Source organism: Pipistrellus kuhlii, unplaced genomic scaffold (assembly GCF_014108245.1).
Source record: "Pipistrellus kuhlii isolate mPipKuh1 unplaced genomic scaffold, mPipKuh1.p scaffold_m20_p_112, whole genome shotgun sequence".
Lineage (NCBI taxonomy): Eukaryota > Metazoa > Chordata > Mammalia > Chiroptera > Vespertilionidae > Pipistrellus > Pipistrellus kuhlii.
In genome coordinates, this window is record NW_023425419.1 from 71,466 (window position 1) to 89,814 (window position 18,349).

Here is an 18,349-nt window from a genome sequence, read left to right on the forward strand (position 1 = left end):
CATCTGCTCGGCTCCAAGCAGACAAGCCCCGGGGGATCGCCTACCGAAAGTATTGATGCTCAGCTGATCGATGAAGTCCCAAAACCGCTCGATGACATCCTGTACTCGCTTCTCACATTTGCCCTACGAACAGAAAACAGCATTTTCCCTAAAGAAATGCACTGAGAAGCACTGTGGCTTCTACACGCAGCTAACCATGAAGGGCTGCATTAAGTCAAACGCCACGGGCAACAATCTAAGCGTAGCGAGCTCTAAGACAGCAAGGTGCTGTCCCCGAGGCCGCACCACCAGCCGCTTCTGTAAGGGAGCTTAGGGCTCCCAGGAGACAGACCCAGAAACCAGGGTGTAAAAGATGACCATTTCAGGAAGGGTGACCCCGAGCACCCAGGGAACGGGAACACTAACTCACCACCATGTTTCTATAGAGACCGAACGGTCTGACTTGGGTGGATCAAGCTGCTTCTAGATCTTTCCTACTTACAAATGGCGACTTACTTGTATTTTTGCAATCTCAGTTTTATAATTAGTAGAAAACCAAATAATCAGGACCCGCTGCCCCACAACCACCCACTGTCCTGGTCCTGGCCAGTCCCCCCTGCTCAGAGCGCTCACGTCTGCCGAGGGCGCCGGCTCTGCCCACAGGCTGCGCCCACACCGACCTCCCGGTCAGATCACACAAGAATGAGCGCTGGGGGGGGGGGGGGGGGGGGGGCAGGGAGCCCTGGTGTGGTTTCCTCCCACGTGCAAACCGAGCACACCGTGAACCACGCCCACGGGCTGGACGAACTCACGTTCATGTCACAGAAGCCCACGGTGCAGGGCTTGCCCTTCCGCAGGAACAGGTGGCTCCCCTCGGCGCTGACGTGGGGCGCACACCGGCCCTCGCGGTCCCGGCAGCACACCTTGCACGAGTTGTCCGTCTCTGGAACCACGGGAGAGCGAGTGAGTCTCCGCACCGCCTCTCCTCCCCACTGGCCTTTATTCAAAGCCTCTTCTCCAGCTCCACCCTCAGGAGGAACTTCTGAGCTCGCGCCTCTGCCCTCCCCCCGCTGGAGTAGAGGCCACAAGGTAAACATTTACACATAAGTTTTTTTTTTGTTTTTTTTTACGAGTAAAAACCAAATTATTCCTTGTACTTCGTAATGCAAAATGTTTCCCTTCATCCCAGCATTATTATGCTGCTGCTTTCAGCCCTTGTCTCACGGCAAGAACACCCGGAGGGCCAGGGCGCCAGCTGACAGGAGGGGACAGGGCTGCCACCTGTGGGTGTGACTGAGCGACCTGTGACGGGCACGGCCGTCTGTGCACAGCAGCCCACCCCGAGGCCAGCCTCTGCGTCGTGAGGGGCCTGCGGTGACGGGCCTCAGGTAAGCCACTGGCACCCTCTCAACAGTGGAAACGCCCAGCAAGCCACCTGGCAGTGAGCAGGGACAGACATCAGCAGGTGAGTCAGCACTGACAGCCACCGAGATCAGCTAGGACACCGGAACCAGAAAAACCACCTCCAGGGAGGGTGGCCTTGTCATCGCTCATTCACCACCGTTTCCGGGGCCTTGACCGTGTGGCCGTGGGGGCCTCCTGCCACGCCCTCGTATTACCGCCTTATTTACCCGCTCCTCCGCCCAGAGACCACTGATCCGCTTTGGGGCTGCTGAGGCCCAGCTCAGGGGTGTGGTTTCTGGGCTCTTGGCTTTGAAATCAACAGCACTGTCTGGGATGGGCAGGAAGCTCAGAGCCACCCACCTGAGGTGCCCCCCAGACCCAGGGCTCCACAGCTAAGGCGAAGCCTGAGGACACGTGTCTGAGAGGCCAGCGCCACTGCCAGCCAGCCTGAGAGGCCGCTGGCCCGGCCGATGGCCGGTGGTGAGCACCCCCCTCGGCGGGCCAGGCCTGAACCGGCTCTCCGTGAAGTGCTGAAGGGGCACCAGCCCAATGCCAACGGGACAGGTCCTGCTGCCTTCATGTGTCTGACACTGGAAGGAGCAGTGAAGACACAGCCACCACCTGTCACCCAAAGACTCCCTCCTACTCGCCCACACCGGCCACATGGTCTGAAAACGTGGCAAGAAGAGAGCCTAATGGGCTGGTTTTTACAGACAAGATGGCGGAGCCAGGATCTGAACCCAGAGGTCTGTCTCCCCACACACCTGCACGCCCCTTGTTGGCGCTGGGCTGGCCCATCCTCACAGCAGTGAGGGCCGGCACTGTCAGGCCCCGGTGGAGGGACTGGGCCGGGCAGACAAGGTCGTGGGGGACACGTGCTCACCGTTACACGCGCAGGACTCCAGCTGCTGCTCCCTCTCGCAGAAGGGCACGCACTTGCCGTCCTTGCACTTGCCCAGGTCCAAGCACACCGTGTCGTCCTCGGCGTCCCCGGGAGGCGGGCACTCGCTGCTGTTGCCTAGAGCACCGCCGGCAGAGTGAGTCCCGCCTCCAGCTCCACGGCCACCCACACGCGTGGCCCGACCCGGCCCGGGCTGGCGGGGGAAGGTGACCGGGCAAGGACAACACGCGGGGCCCAACCACAGCTGAGGGCTGGGAGGGGGCCTCCCGGCCTCACCTCAGCCACGAGCAGCTGCCGAGCACTGGCTGTTACCGCTTCCCTGGGAAACCTCACGGACAAGTAACACATGCGTGCGGACCATCCCCACTCACAGCACCTACGGCAGTGCCGTCAGGCGGACTGAAAGCGCACTCCCCAGGACAGATGTTCAAGACATTGTAGATAAAGATGAGAAATCACTTTGCAAGCATCAAACTGGCAAAAAATAAGAGTTTTGGCAAGGATGTGGGGACAGAGCGCCCACAGGCACTCGGCACTGACACGCTTTGCCCACGCCGAGGAAGGATGTCCGCACAGCCCCGCCTGAGATGGCGGCTATCCCAGGGCTACGCCGATGAGTGAGACCATCACACGGCGAGCGCTCAGCAGGTGCCCAACATGAACTCAGTACAGACATGGATAGCATGCAGGGCAGCAGGATGACTTGTAAGCGTGGTAGTGAGTTGGAAAGATCTAAGGCAGAGTGCCGTTTGGCGTGTTAAACACACACAGACACAGAAGAGCACGTGTTTCAGGACACACATATGCAGATGCACGTTAACCGCAGCAGAAGGAATGCCTACGGAGGGCAGAGAGTGGAGGGCGGGAGAGGAAGGGGCAGGAGGAAAACTGGGATGAGCAAACAGGTCTGCAGGACCCTGACAGTGTGCCACAAACTAAGGCGCACACTCCCTCCGCACAGAGGGGAGAGAGCCTGGCTCCCAAACACGCCTCTCCCCACGGAGCAGTCTCCAGCAGCAGCAGAGCCGTACCTGTGCAGTAAGACTCGCCTTTGCACGTGGCATTAATGGCCTCTTGGCACTTCTTCTGGGCAGTCTCAAACTGGCAGTTTTTACAGCAAGGGCTGTTCCGGTCACTGCGGAGGAGCAGACGGGGACGGCTCAAGTCAGAGGACAGCAAAGAGCCAGCACCGCAGTCCTGTTCCAGGGCCTGAGGCAAGGTCCCTGGCTGGGTCACCCACTCCTGCAAACCCGGCTCCCAGGTGCTGGCGACACCTGCATGCACCCTGCCTGCCCGTCCTAATGTGGAATCACGCAGGCCACCAGCCAACAGGACAGCCTGGCCCGAGTGACTCGTCTTTATAACATTTCAGTGTTAAAACACCTTTGCATTAGCTTAATATACATGATACAGTAATTTAAAAGAGAACACTGGCCTGCAAGGCAATCAATGTCAAGAAACTAAGCAGCCCAGCCCTCCTCCCGGAGTATTACACGCTGACATGTATGTAGGCAGCAAGTCTGTGTTCCCCATAAACAAGCTTTCCCCGCTGCTCCACGCAGGCCTGGCTCACAGGGGACATAACAGCGGCAGCAGAGGCGCCTTCTAGCTTGTAACCCGCTTCCTCCGCTTGAGTTTGCCATTAACGGGGCCACACACAGCTCATCCTGCCCAGGACTGCCAGGTGGGTGGTGCCAAGGACTGGCTATTACAGGGAATGCAGCCCTAAGAATCATCCACATCCCCCCAACCCCCACGTTTCCTCAGGAACGATTCCTGATCTGGGGAGTCTCCGCTCGACAGCAGACGGTCAGACTGCTTGGAGGAAGCATTTTTCTTGTGTCAAGAGCTCAGGGTCAACACCTGTGCGCGCGCACAAACACACATACACATACATGCAACCGGCACACATGTCCTCACACCAATTCCAAAGGCCCTGTGTCTTCAACCTGTCGGGACCTGGATACCCGCGCCCAGCCCCGGCCCCCGGCCCGCACCCGGCACGGCCCACCTGCACTGCACGCCCGCCTTCAGCGTGCAGTTGCTGTGGCAGCAGGTGTCGCTGTTCAGGTACATGATGCCTGGGTCGCACTCCTCGCCCTCGTCCACGCGGGAGTTGCCACACACCTTGTTGCTGCGCTCCTGGAAGCACTCCAGGGCCTTGACCTCGATGGTCTTGTAGACGGACTTCTTGCTGCAGTTGGAGAACATCTGAGGGAGAGAAGGACCCAAAGCAGCGTGAAAACCACTCCTGTGTCTGCACGCCTCTCTGAGCTGAATGCACAGTCCTCGGAGGCTCCTGGAGACGTGTCCAGTTCATGGCTGTCCCTCTAAGTGCCTCCGCCTGGGACCGAGTCCTCCCCTCCGAGGAACGCTGAGAAGCGGATGCGGATTTGGTAAAGAACCTAAAATTCTTTTTTTTTATTTTTTATTATTATTATTTTATTTTATTTATTTATTTATTTTTTTCCCAAGCCTTCATCACTTGATTCAGCAGACCCTCAAGTTCCCACAAAAGTTTCCAGCCATGTCTGAGAGGCAGCCGTGGGGCAGGGGCAGGCGAGGAGTGAGCTGTTTCGGGCCTAGCTGCTCCAGGCTTTGCCTCTGTTGCTCTGAAGAACCTAAAATTCTTCCCAGGAAGGCAAGCTGCACGCAGGCCAAGCCCAAACCTCCCAGCCAGTCCGAGAGGACAAGCAGTCAGGCCCGAGTGGAGGGTGTACGCTCCATCACACCGAGCTGGGCCTCCTCGGTCTGGCACCGCCGGGGACCGTGCAAACCATCACACGTGCAGGCACAATGGGCTCATCCGGCTCCCCCCCTCTTCCCTGGCTATTTGTATGAATCATCCATGTTTAAAAACTGTAGACAGGTGAGCTTACGGAGAAGCAGTCTTACAGTCTACTGAAAGGTTAATTCATAACTGACAGCTGAACCAGCGGTCGCCAGCCTTTCGGACCTCACGGACCACCAGCTGGCGACGGCTGCTCTAAACATCGTGGGTCCCCGCGTCTCAAAGGCTCCTCTGCCCTCGCTCCCAGAACCAAGACGTGGCTCCTCCTGCACACGGCAGGTCACTAGCCAGGCACTCTGACAGAGTCCAGTTGCCAAGCCCTCTGGCATGGGGAAGCAGCGTGAGGCGCAGGGAAACAGCGTCGTTACTTGAGGCGGGATCTCCAGTTCTCTGCAGATTGCTAACGTGGCTTCTTTCAGCCCAGCCAGAGCCACAAGCCCGAGGAGCGGAGCACAGGACTCTGGAAGGCGACGTGACGCTGAAGCACACAAAGGGGACGGCAGAACGTTCTCCGAGGGCTCCTCCCTGGACTTCTACTGAGGCCCTTCCGGTGTCACAGTAAGACACAGCAGGCCTCGCTCCGACAGGCAGGACACGCACATCAGCATCTCTCCCGACTGGAGATGGACTCCTGGCTCCTCCTGCCCTCGCTCACGCTACTGGTCACCATTGGGGACACTCTGCTAACGTCTGCTGTTGTTCACAACGTCCCAAGCCACCAGCATCGATCAGAAGCCCTCCCTAGTGACCTGGAGTCAGAGCTGCGAACAGAGACAGCCCTTCCCATAGGGGGCTTCGAGCTGACCAAGTCTGTGTCCTGTGGCAACAGCCTATGAGAACACTCGAAAGGTAAGGTACTGCAGAGCTAAATGAATGACAACTTGTAAGTGAAGAGACAGAGGTATTCACACACTCTGAGCCCACCAGAGCCTGCGATCTAGAACTGCGACACAAACCTAAACTACTGCTGAGTTCCCAAGTGGCTCAGACTCACATGCTCCATCTCGATAGCAAACAGCCCGACAACAGCTGTAACCGACGTGACGACCGCATTGACTCCCCGCACACAACGAGTTTCCAGGAGCTGGGAACTGGCAGTCCATCCCTGATCGGACCCGTTGTGCGCTCTGGTTATAATTAAGCAGCCACTTTCTGTCCTAACCACATCAAGACGCTCCAAGACACATACCTTATTGTTCTCGTAATCCCCGCTCACAGCAATGGGATACATCACGAATTTTCCTCCCTGGTCCTCATTTGGGGCACATTCCGCTATACCGTCCGGATCATGTTCCGCTCCAAAATTGTGGCCCAATTCATGAGTTGTAACCAGGTCAGCTTCCTTAAAGATCACGCAAAGAAAACATTACTTGCCAATACCCAACCCCACTGCTGTCTTAAAGGGGGCCCTGATGAACGGGCCCGGGCGGAACCCTAACTCTGCCCAGAGGACCACGTGCCCAGCTACAGCAGCCCCTCCCATGCTCCCTGGAGCATCCGGGCAGCAGGGGCCGGCTCTGGCGCTAAGCTATAAACAGCCTGTGGGTGGGACCGCCAGACCAGTTTTAAAAAGGGGCAGACTCTGCTCTCCGTCCTCCTCTCCACAGCTCTCCATGAGGACACAGGCTCCAGGTCAGAGGGGAAGAGCTTCTCTAAGTCACTGCTCACTGAGTCTCTGTTCTGTGGACGTTCTGGACTTTGCCTAAACATTCCCACTGGGTATATCTGGGCAAAAACAAGACCCCAAAATACTCAGCAGGGGAAAAACAGGTCACATAAAAAGCATAAGAGTTGGAGTGACTTCACACTCTTTACTAGTAACACAAAACACTGAGGGACATGGAGCAATGCCTTCGAATGCGGAGGGAACGGGAATACACCAGCTAAATCGTCAGGCTGGAGGGCAGGTGAAGGCATGCACAATCTCAGGAGTCTCCCTCCAGGCCCCTCTCAGGAAGCTCCTGAGGACTTTTACGGAAATGCCGCTATTAATCAGGAGGAAGAGCGGGCCCAGGAAAGGGGAGTCGGTGGCATCGGACCACAGCCACCCGCAGGGCCAGCGCACCACCCCGAGCGGGCAGCAGTGGCCTGGGGCACAGCTTCTGGAAAACCATGGCCCCGGTGGGGCCTGGAAGAAGTCTGACCAGTAACTTTTATTTTCTTCTTTATACCTTTTATTTTCAGATTTCTCACCAAAGAGCAGTGTTTAGGCATAAAAAAACAATAACAACCTAGTATGTATTGCTCTTTTAGAAGACATCTACATAAATATATAACTACAACAAACTAAACATCGATCCTTTTAAAAAATAAAAGAACATACCTTTGTAAGAATGGTTTTACCATAATTTTTTGTGCTGGTCAGACCACTATTCAAATAGATATTTTTCTTTCCAATCGGATTATAATAAGCTGAAGGAGAGAAAACAAGCTGCTGTTCAGCACAGAACATCCATAAAAGCCAACCAGCCTGTGTTCCCACAGTCACTCGGCAAACGGGAAACTCACCCTTGGGACAGACGCCGCCGTGAGTGTTCGGGCGGGAAGAACCAACATAAGCCAATCCAAGAGTTCCCATGTCAAAGTCCTGGTACGTAAAAAGGTGTGCTAGGCAGACTTTAGATGCTTCTTCAGCTATATCAGAGCTAAATTGCTTAAAAAGGAAAGTGTTCTTAATTAGGTAAACAATGACATGGCATCAGAAGCCGTTTCAACCACGTGTTCCTGATCAGCTAGCTCCATGTGACTGCCGGTCTGCGCCCAGAGTGCGGGCAGGGCAGGGCAGGGCAATGCTCCTTGCCACAGCTCACGCCCACCACTTGCACAGGTGAGAGCAGACACCATTTGTGGGGGTGGGGACACAAAGGGAGGGCTGGGAGCGGTTCACACAGCTCTGAGGAACGACGAGGGTTGGGGTAAGAGTGCAGCCCAGCATGGGGACATCCACCTCTGTCAGGCCCAGTCCTGGACACCTGCCTCTCTCAGGGCCTCAGAGCTTCACACCAGGACAAGGCTTCTCAAGTATTTCAAGAATGCTAATGGTTTTAGTAGAAACCTCTCCTACAGCAACCCACAGTTTCCAATTAAAAATACCTCGATTTTTGCTGAAACTGGTTTGGCTCAGTGGATAGTGTGTCAGCCTGTGAACTGAAAGCTCCCGGGTTCGATTCCGGTCAAGGGCATGTACCTTAGTTGCAGGCACATCCCCAGTAGGGATATGCAAGAGGCAGCTTATCGATGATTCTCTCTCATCAATGTTTCTAACTCTCTATCCCTCTCTCTTCCTCTCTGAAATCAATAAATAAAAGTAAAAATAATTGTATTTAAAAAGAAAAAAAGGTAATGTGTGTCTACCAATAAAAAAAAAACCACCTTGATTTTTATTTATTTAATATATTTTATTGATTTTCTTACAGAGAGGGAGAGAGATAGAGCTAGAAACATCGATGAGAGAGAAACATCGACCAGCTGCCTCTTACACTCCCCCTACCGGGGATGTGCCCGTAACCAATGTACATGCCCCTGGCCGGAATCGAACCTGGGACCTTTCAGTCCAAAGGCCGACGCTCTATCCACTGAGCCAAACCAGTTTCGGCAACCCTGATTTTTAAAATGCTTAAACTGAGCAGCAGGGTCCTGGCCGGTAGCTCAGTTGGTTGGAGCATCATCCCGATACACTAAGGCTGTGGGTGTGACCCCGGGCCGGGGCGCACACAACCTGGCTGAGAGCTGATAACGTTCTGAAATTCCATTCAAGCTTTGAAAACTGGATTGGGGCCCGTGAGACTCCCCGGAGAATATGGATGAACCACACACTGTACCTGGACTAACCCAGGGAAACTATTAAATAAATACAGTGTTGCTTTAAGCTCTAATCTGTGCTAATTTGTTAGAGCACCAAGAGGCAGCTAACACATTACCAACCTACGGAGAGAGAAGCACTATCATGTGCTAGGTCATTTTGCAAAGCAATGTAATCACAGACTCAGACCCTGACGTCGTGTGCAGACAGGACACTCACACCTGCTGGGACAGTTAGGTTCGCTACCTTTAGTTCATACCAGCATAAAAACTCGAGAACGTAGAACTCCTGAACAGAACTTCTAGATCTCGAAGTTATAAATCTGCCACCTGATTTCCTTCCCATACACCTAAGAGACGCACTAACAAAGTGATACAAAACTGTGTGTCCTGGGCATCCCCCAAGTGTCTACCCATGGCTTCACTAGACCTCACACACGTCAGGTCAGCACACTGCTCTGAGCTCTCCCGTGGGCACAGCCTTTTGCCCCTCTGGCTGCCGGCCCTGCTGCAGCGGACAGGTGACTGGTGACCCTTTTCTAACATGCCCTTTGTCAGAAGACACTGCCCCCGCCCCCGCCCCCGCCCCCGCCCCCAAGAAATCGCAAGTGGCAGCAACAGCGTCACACCCAGGGCTCCCCACCTACCTCCAGCAGCATCTTCACATCCCAGGCATCCTTCTCCTCATTGGGGTAGCTTTTTGCCATGTTATAGTGCCTCTCACCAGGTTTTACATCATGTGGAGACTTGAAAATGAGAATCTATACTTGAAGAGATAATATACTTAGAACGCTTCAGAAAAAGTCACAAACAATACTGCACTTTTCAGATATTCAATAAAAGCTGATTCTAGAAAAAGTTATGGAATCAGAATTTCATAAAATTCTTCAGCCCTAAATAATTAATGTTTAAAAACAAAGTGAGAAGCAGATGATAATGGAAAACTCATCAATGAATGATTGATGAATTTATAAATGTGCTCCCAAATTTTCATTTTCTCTATTTAGCTGAAAACGAGAACTTCAGTTCCATTAGCCTAAAACACTGGTGTTCGGGCGGGAAGAACCAACATAAGCCAATCCAAGAGTTCCCATGTCAAAGTCCTGGTGTGTGAAAAGGTGTGCTAGGCAGTCCAACTCTGGTGGACGATGCAGAGACGCCGCCAGCACGTGCGTCACTGCGCCGCGGGAGCGGAAGGGCGTGGAGAACAGGCCGCTCCTGGTTCTGTGGTACAAACGCTCCTGGTCCCGCTCACTCTCAGAGCGGGGAGCAGGCCATGCTGGGCACGGCCGCGCCAGGCGCTCTGGCCCTGCCTGCCTGCCTGCGGAGGGCACACTCCGCTCCGCTCACTGGGTGAGCTTTGCAGCTGTGGTGGTGGGTGGTCAAGACGCATTCTGGGGTGAAGCAGGAACCCTACTGTGACTGCCTCCAACCCACATCTTCCTGCCCATCTGTTGCCAGGAAAGAAGCTGATATTTTATCTCCTATGTCACACCCTTCTTTTCAACTGATTCAACTTCCAAAACAAAAAAAAGCTTTCTTTACTGACCCTCTAAAACTCACACCAGTCACAGCTGTTGTAACAAAGTGAGGCAGCTTTATTTGAGCCACCGGGGTAGTCACCAACATATCCATGAAATGGAAAAGCATGATCCAAAGAGTACTGCATAGCACCACTGTGTCAAACACACAAACACACACACATGCTATACATGCAGAAAGGTCTCTGGAAAAACACACATGGAACTAGCTGGCATGGTGTCCTGGGGAAAGAAGCTGGTGTGACAATGAGCAGGATTGGGAGACTTACTTTTCCCTGGCTTTGTGCCACATGTATATGTTACCTATTCAAACAACAACTTAAAGAAAGAAAAAGCAAGTAAAAGAACAGGAAAAGGGAAAAATAATTCTCTTAGTTTTATGCAAGTATATAAAAGTTTAACATTTATAAGAATGATATATAATTTCAAGGATTTTTTTAACTCTCTAAATTCTAGCTACAGAGCCTTTAAGAATAAAGCCTAGGAAAAAAATATAAACAATAATTTCCGTATCAAAGTGTTTGTCCAGATCAATACCCAATTTCAGAAGTCTTTATATATATATATATAAATGATTTTTTACAGAGAGGAAGAGAGAGGGATAGAGTTAGAAACATCGATGAGAGAGAATCATCGATCAGCTGCCTCCTATACACCCCCCACTGGGGATGTGCCCACAACTTAAGCACATGCCCTTGACTGGAATCAAACCTAGGACCTTTCAGTCCGCAGACCGACGCTCTATCCACTGAGCCAAACTGGTTTCGACTGGAACAGTCTTTTTCATTAGTCTTATAAATTTGGAACAATTTTTATTACGAGATACTAAGATGTATCTTTTACTGTGTATATGTCAGCACTGTGGCTGGACATATTTTTATTTATTTTTTTGTTTTTTTAGAGAAATAAAAATACTGCATAGCCTAGCTTGTTTGGCTCAGTGGATAGAGCATTGGCCTGTGGACTGAAGGGTCCCAGATTTGATTCCCGTCAAGGGCACATGCCCGGGTTGCGGGCTTGATGCCCAGTGTGGGGCATGCAGGAGGCAGCCAATCAATGATTCTCTCTCATCACTGATGTTTCTCTCTCTTCCTCTCTGAAATCAATAAAGATATTAAGCAAAACAAAATACACTGTGCACCCCTATGGGGACTGAGCCTGCAACTCGGACATGTGTCCCAATTGGGGGTTGAACCCATAATCTCTGGTGCATGGGATGATGCTCAACCACTGAGCCACACCAGCTGCGCTGGACATACTCTATTAACGAGATAAGAGAAATCAGGGAGAAAGAGAGCTGCTGGTTCTGTATGCATCAATGCCATGCACTGTACACAATAGTTCTGAGCAACTCTTCTGCCTACAGATTCTAACTAAAGACATAAGCATGGTCACAGGCAAGGAAAACTGGGCGGGGCAAAAGGCCCTGAATTCAAGAAGGGAGAGCTCAGAGCAGCAAGAAAGCCTTTTTGCCTAAACAAGCTTAAGAACAGAAAACTGCACAATCTACAAATAATTTATATAAAAACACTGTAATCTAACAGATAAGAATGATGGCTTTTGAGAACATTTCTGATTACGTCTGAAGTGACGAATATGTGCATCACAGAGCCTAGCGGAGGACGTCAGCCACAGGCCCGGGAAGTACCTGTTCTATCTGGATCCCGTACCCTTTGAAGCCGGCGTTGTCCCAGGAAGTGTTCCGGTAGATGTCATCCACTCTGTCAATGAGCTCTATCTGCGGGAGGGAGAGGGAGGCGTTACGCACACCTGCACTGCTCTCGGCAACGGGAAGAACCCCGAGGGAGGAAGCAGTCAGTGCAGAGAAAATGCCGTTAGAGAAGTTTCTTCCAATTACAAAAGCTGCATAATGCTGTTCTCTATCACTGACAGCGCTGACAAAGAAGTTATTCCAGCCCAAATGAAGTCTTGTTACCAGAGTAAAACAGTGCTGCACACTAGTAAATCAAGTAATCAATTGCATATGGAACCAAAATACCAAGTCACAGGGTTCTTTTAAAAACTTGCCATTCCAGTCAGTTACAGAAATGAAAAGAAGTCAATCCGTTTACCTAAAACAGTCTCTCCTAAGAAATACTCGGTCTTCACTCGGTCTCTTGGCAAGTTCCTCAAAGCCTTCCTCGGAGAGTGAGGAGCAGCCCGGCCCTGCTGAGGTCCCCCTCCCGGGGCAGCGTGCAGCTCTCCCTGGGGCCAGGTGGACAGCCGGGAAGATGAGCCCCCTTCCTCCTTCCCACTGCGACCCTGCTAGCGGGTCTCAACCTGTGAGCGGTGGTCATCGCAACCCACAGGCTGAGAACCGCTGCTCAGAGCCTAAGACCATCGGAAAACAGATATTTACATGACGATTCGTAACAGTAGCAAAACTACAGTTATGAAGTAGCAACGAAAATAATTTTATGGTTGGAGGTCACCACAGCATGAGGAGCTGGATTAATGGGTCACAGCATTAGAAAGGTTGAGAACCACTGGCTTAGAGTAACTGAAAGACCAAGAAATGCAAATTTTAAGACTAAACCTTTCATTATATTAATACTCTTGGTATAATGAACAAAGCAGCAGCAAATGAAGAGAACTCCTTAACACAAAGCCCTATTAAGAAACTTTTTCAGGAAATAGCTCTTCCATAGGAGCAAAAATTACAGTGACTTCACACACTCCACCAGCTTCACAATGACTCCTTTCACAGGGCGGGAGGAGAGGGAGAGGCTGAGGGCGGGCATGGCCCAGAGGGGCAGCCAAGAGGCAGTGAGAGAGACATCTTTCCTGAGCCAGACTCTGCCAGAAAGAGCTGCCTTCTCTTATTTCCTCAACAGCATTTGGTCAGTGCCGAGTTATCATGACAAATGAGGTCATACTAATAAGAAATGTCAATGAAATCTGATTCCCTTAACTTTTCCAAATTACATTCGTAAATGCTTAAAAACCCAGTGTCAACACTTCCGTCATCTTCTCTTCACCACAGGGTGGTTCTGAGCATGAAAGTCCCATCTATTTCACTCAGAGCCCAATAATTAACTACTTTATGGCACAAACCAAACTGACCCATCTTCTCTGAAATGTGCATAGAAGCAAGTCATTTAGAGAAAACGCCATTATAAAAGTTTCTACCAATTATAAAAACCAGCAGTGTTTATTCTTCATACAAATACTGTTCCCACTCTAGAGCAACAGTCACCTGTCCCAATAAGACCGCTGCCATTTTAGCAGTAACGTTTTCAAAGAATTCACTTGGACAAAGAGAGGCCTGTGTAATAAATTTGCCCTAAACTTAATATGCATGAAAGCTCTAATGTGCAGAAAATAATAGTTCAAAGGTAGGACAGGTTTTAAAATTTGAAACTAAAATCTCTATGCAGTAACTCAAGAACCTCAGATAGCCCTCAAATATTTTACAAAATAATACGGCATCAGAAACGGATCCATTTCTTTATGTTTCAAATGACAGCAGTCCCCTCCCTACTGAAGTGAGACTGCCTAGAGGAGGCGTTCCGCCCAGTACCTCCTCCAGGATCAAATACTTACCAGGTAGTTGGTAGTGGTGCTCTCCTCCCCTCTGCCCATGTACTTGTAAAAGCGATGATCTGCCACCACCAGCAATTTACACGTGTTCTTCATGGGATTAGGGTCAGCTCTCTTCACCCGGTGAACAAGCTCTAATATGAATTTGTATGCACTATTAAATCAAAATTCATCAAAACAAGGAGTTTTTTTATAACAACACTTTAAACCTAGCAAAGTTTTGAAACAAACACTACATGAGTTTAGTTTCCTTACAGGTATCTTGAACAAACATACAAACAAACAAAAAAACAATTTGAAGAAAAAGTGAAAAGTAACATGAAGTTTTAAAATTGTAGAATTCAAGTCCTAGCTGGTTTGGCTTAGTCAATAGATATTTCTACCTCTCTCTGTTCCTCTCTGAAAGCAATAAAATAATACTTATTTTACAGATTATAGAAGTGCCCTGAGTGTTTGGCTCAGTGGATAGAGCACTGGACTGCGGGCTGAAGGGTCTTGGGTTCAATTCCAGTCAAGGGCATATACCTTGGTTACTGATCAATGTTTCTCTCTCATCAATGTTTCTGACTCTTTATCCCTCTCCCTTCCTCTCTGTAAAAAAATCAATAAAAACTGTAGAATTCAAAATCAGGGGAAAGTGTCTCTGTAATTTTTAAAATGAGGCAACTTTAAAAGTACTTGAAAGTAAAGCAATCAGCTATTTGTTGCTCAGCTATGAGGCTCTCATTCTATTCTAGAAGTCCACAAATTAACCAAGGCAATGGTAAAAAATATCAATGTAATCAGACATTAAGATTAGTTTGTATTAATGGGTTTTCTTATCAAATAATCAAATTGTTTAAGAATTTATATATTAAAATGCTAGTAATATTTTCTAAGGTTTTTAAAAATAAGGATAGTAGACTATTTCTCCAAGATGGTTGTTTTCAAAAGATGCTAAATGGATCTGCCCCAAACTGATAAGCTTAATCTTTTCAAACATTAAAGAGCTTTTTTGCTACTAAATAATGTCTTATCAACTTATTTAAAGACTGTACTGTCATTTTTAAATACCTGCAAATAAAAAATATTTGCCCTCAGATTATTCAATTCCTTTCCCCAATCTTTTTTTAAAGTCTAATCATTACTGTTACCAGTTGTTTTCTAGTGTTTTCATTTATTATATTATAGGCAAAAGAATTAGGGGCGGGGCCAGGTGAACAGCTGAAGGCTGTCATGGCAACGAGGGAGGGGGCAGGGCCAGGTGAAGGACAGGAGTAAGCAGGAGAAAGGCTGGTCACCAGGGATACTGGGAGGGGGGGAGGGGCGAGGGGGTGGGGGGAAGGCCTTCTGGCCCTGAGGCCTGCTGCCCGGCGGCAACTACTGTAACAAGGAGGCCTGGGTTTTGGGGGGCTGGCTCACTGATGGGCAGAAGAGGCCAAGCCAAGGATGGATTGGGGTCAGAGGCAACACCCGGAAGCGGTCCAGTGGATAAGGCCATGTGAATGGGGATGGGGGTCCGCAGTGGCCACAGAAACCTCATCATCCGCTGGTTCAGACCGCATGCCAGCATGAAGCTCCCTTGTCCTCAAGGAAGGCCTTTCCCTGCGAATGGGGCAGACACTTCGCCCTCAGGGCCCAGCGACAAGTACTGTGTTTCCCCGAATATAAGACATCCTCAGAAAATAAGGCCCCCCCTTTCCCCCTTGGGCTGAACATGAGAATTTTGGTCCACTGATTCTGAAAGAAGAGGAGTCACAAGAAATTCACCAGGAAATTCAGGAATTGGATGGTTATGATGATGTTCAAAAGATGTGGACGTGAGTGTCATTGAATAAATGAGTAAATTCTTAAAAAAAAAAAAAAAAAAAAAAAAAAAGAATTAACATAAAAATTTCTGAACAAAACTATTTTCAAGCCAAATACTATAGTTTCTTGAGAAACGTGCTTTTTAAAAAATCTATTTAACACCCCACTGAAGACAGCACAGTGCCTGTTTCTTATTTTAAATATGTTTTTAAGTCTTACCATCAGGTGCCTTTCCAGCTACCAGCCATTCCGGGAGCAAACCTTCGCTTTCCGCTTTTATGTAGCCACACACTTTGGAGGAGTGCAGCCGGGAGACGTTCTTGATGTCTTCAGATTTATAAACTAACATCCTTTTGTCTTTAGTATCATTAATGAGTCTCCAAAGTGGCTAAAATAGAAAAAACATAATTGAGATGAAAAAATATAAAAATTCCTAACCATCAAATTCTTACATTCTTTCCTTGTTTTTAGATAACATTCGTTTCCACGCTAAGTAAACTGGATAGTCATTTTTATAAAAAATAAACCATTTCAATTTTTATCATCATTTCTAAGCTGGTAAATACATACATGGATTATTCACTTGTTTATCTGTATATGAAGAAGGGCATTAAGTTATGAAACCTTTTAGAAGAATCAGAAGAGAAAATGCATATCCTTTTCCATTCATTGATTCAAAATATATATATATTAACACCAACCATGCTGGGTGACATGCAGACAGCAGGAAAGTTAGACAAGGTTCTGTTCTGATGCCTTTTCATTCTAGTTTCCTTAACATCTTCTATGCACAGGGAAGAACAAATACCTTCCCTTACAATATTGCAAGGCCACTGTAAATCAGAACTAACATACTCAAAAGCTATGTTAAGTCAAAAGAATGTTTGTTATTTCAAACCCAAGTTCACTCTGTAAGGACATTGGTCTCATCAGAACCAAATAGCTTGTGAGAAAGGTTCAAAAAGATAAAATTTACGTACACACACACACACACACACACACACATCCATATCCATCATGAAAATGAAAAATAATACGACAAGAAAACTTCATACCCACCAGGAAGACTATAATAAAAATACACCCAATAACAGGTATTGGCGAGGAGGTGGACAAATCAGACTCGCGTGCACTGCTGGTGCCACTGTACCTCGGACTGTGCGATGCAGGGAGTGTAAAGTGTGAGCATGCCAAACACAACCACTATGGAAAGCAGCGTAATCACAGGACCCAGCGTCCCACTCTGTGTGCACGGCCAAGAGAAATGGAAGCATAAGCTCACACAAGAACGTGTTCATGAGTGTTCACAGCAGTGTATTCACAACAGCCAAAAAGTGGGAACAACTCAACGTCCAATGAATGGAGGAATAAGCAAAGGTGGTATATTCATACAATGAATATTACTTGGTTATAAAAAGAAATAAAGTTTGGACACATGCTATTCAATACAACACGAATAAAGCATGAAAACACTAAGTGAAAGCAGCAGTCACAAAAGACCATATATTGTGTAGTGGCACTCATGTGAAATGACCAGGCCAATCTAAAGAGAGCGAGCAGATTAGTGGTTGCTTGGGGCTGGGGGAGTTGGGGAGGAAGGGTGATGGAGGTGATAAAAATGTACTAAAACTGATCATGGTGATACCTACACTATTCTATGAAAATACTAAAAACCACCAAGTTATAATTGAAATGGGTAAACTGTACAGTGAATTATATCTCAATAAAGCTGTTAAATACATATATACTCTTTTATAATCCATGTATGAGGCAGATTTAAAAAACAAAGGTTACAGAACCTCAGGGCTAACAGAGAACTCAAAAATTTAACACTAACCAACTCCTCGCTATAGGAACCTTCATAAACCTGAATCTGGCCAACAAAGAGGCAGAGGACATTTTTTTTCTTTGGGCACAAACATTTCTAAATTCATATTAATAGTTTCATATTGCAGCCCCAATCGCAGAGAAAAAGACAGCAGGCTTCGGGATCAGATATACCCAGGTTCAAACCTCAGCTGTCCCCCACCACTTGCCTTGGAGATGTCAACATATCTGAGCATAACTGTCCTCATTGGGTAAAGCAGTGGTAACACCTATTCTGAAGATAATGTAAAATAATGAATCCAGTTACATATAAAGACATCAAAATGAAGGTAGTTATTATTACTAGTACTAAAAGCAAATCCTATTATCACCATTTCTAAGAGTGCTGAATCCTATAATAACCATTACTAAATGGACCCTAAATTGGAAAGAAGAAAAAAACTCATGAAGAGCTTTTTTAACTATGCATGGATTACCAGCACTGAAATACACTTGAACCTTCCATTTTAACCAATTTAATGATAGTTTCCCCACAGGTGTTCTGTTTTGGTGATATCACCACTACGCAGAGTACTCTCATTTCTTAGGAACACAGGATAACTTGGACCCGCCATCTGGGGCAAAGGTCATTTCCCAGACTAACACCTGACACAGGCTCCGTGTCCCCCACAAATGGGACCAGAACAGCCTGGTTCTACCACGAGGACGTTAATGAAAGAGGGGCCCGAGTGTCCTAATTCCTCTTTAACCCCTCAGACTACCAACTATTAGCCTTTA

The 18,349-nt window shown here is 48.6% G+C and overlaps 1 protein-coding gene across 3 annotated transcripts in view; it reads right to left on the bottom strand.

Annotated features, from left to right (window-relative positions):
* ADAM17 (ADAM metallopeptidase domain 17) overlaps positions 1-18,349 on the bottom strand; it is a 34,725-nt gene that overhangs the window by 3,914 nt on the left and 12,462 nt on the right. For 2 of the 3 annotated variants that reach the window (XM_036432537.2, XM_036432540.2), the window contains exons 5-16: positions 15,965-16,133; positions 13,961-14,091; positions 12,066-12,155; positions 9,524-9,637; positions 7,584-7,728; positions 7,399-7,487; positions 6,265-6,417; positions 4,296-4,495; positions 3,316-3,419; positions 2,267-2,401; positions 792-922; positions 45-123 (exon numbers count right to left, since the gene is read on the bottom strand). In XM_036432537.2, coding sequence (XP_036288430.1) covers positions 45-123; positions 792-922; positions 2,267-2,401; positions 3,316-3,419; positions 4,296-4,495; positions 6,265-6,417; positions 7,399-7,487; positions 7,584-7,728; positions 9,524-9,637; positions 12,066-12,155; positions 13,961-14,091; positions 15,965-16,133 — 1,540 coding nt within the window. Of the gene's footprint in view, positions 1-44; positions 124-791; positions 923-2,266; positions 2,402-3,315; positions 3,420-4,295; positions 4,496-6,264; positions 6,418-7,398; positions 7,488-7,583; positions 7,729-9,523; positions 9,638-12,065; positions 12,156-13,960; positions 14,112-15,964; positions 16,134-18,349 lie in introns of those variants that run through there. The other variant, XM_045579734.1, reaches the window with a different exon arrangement.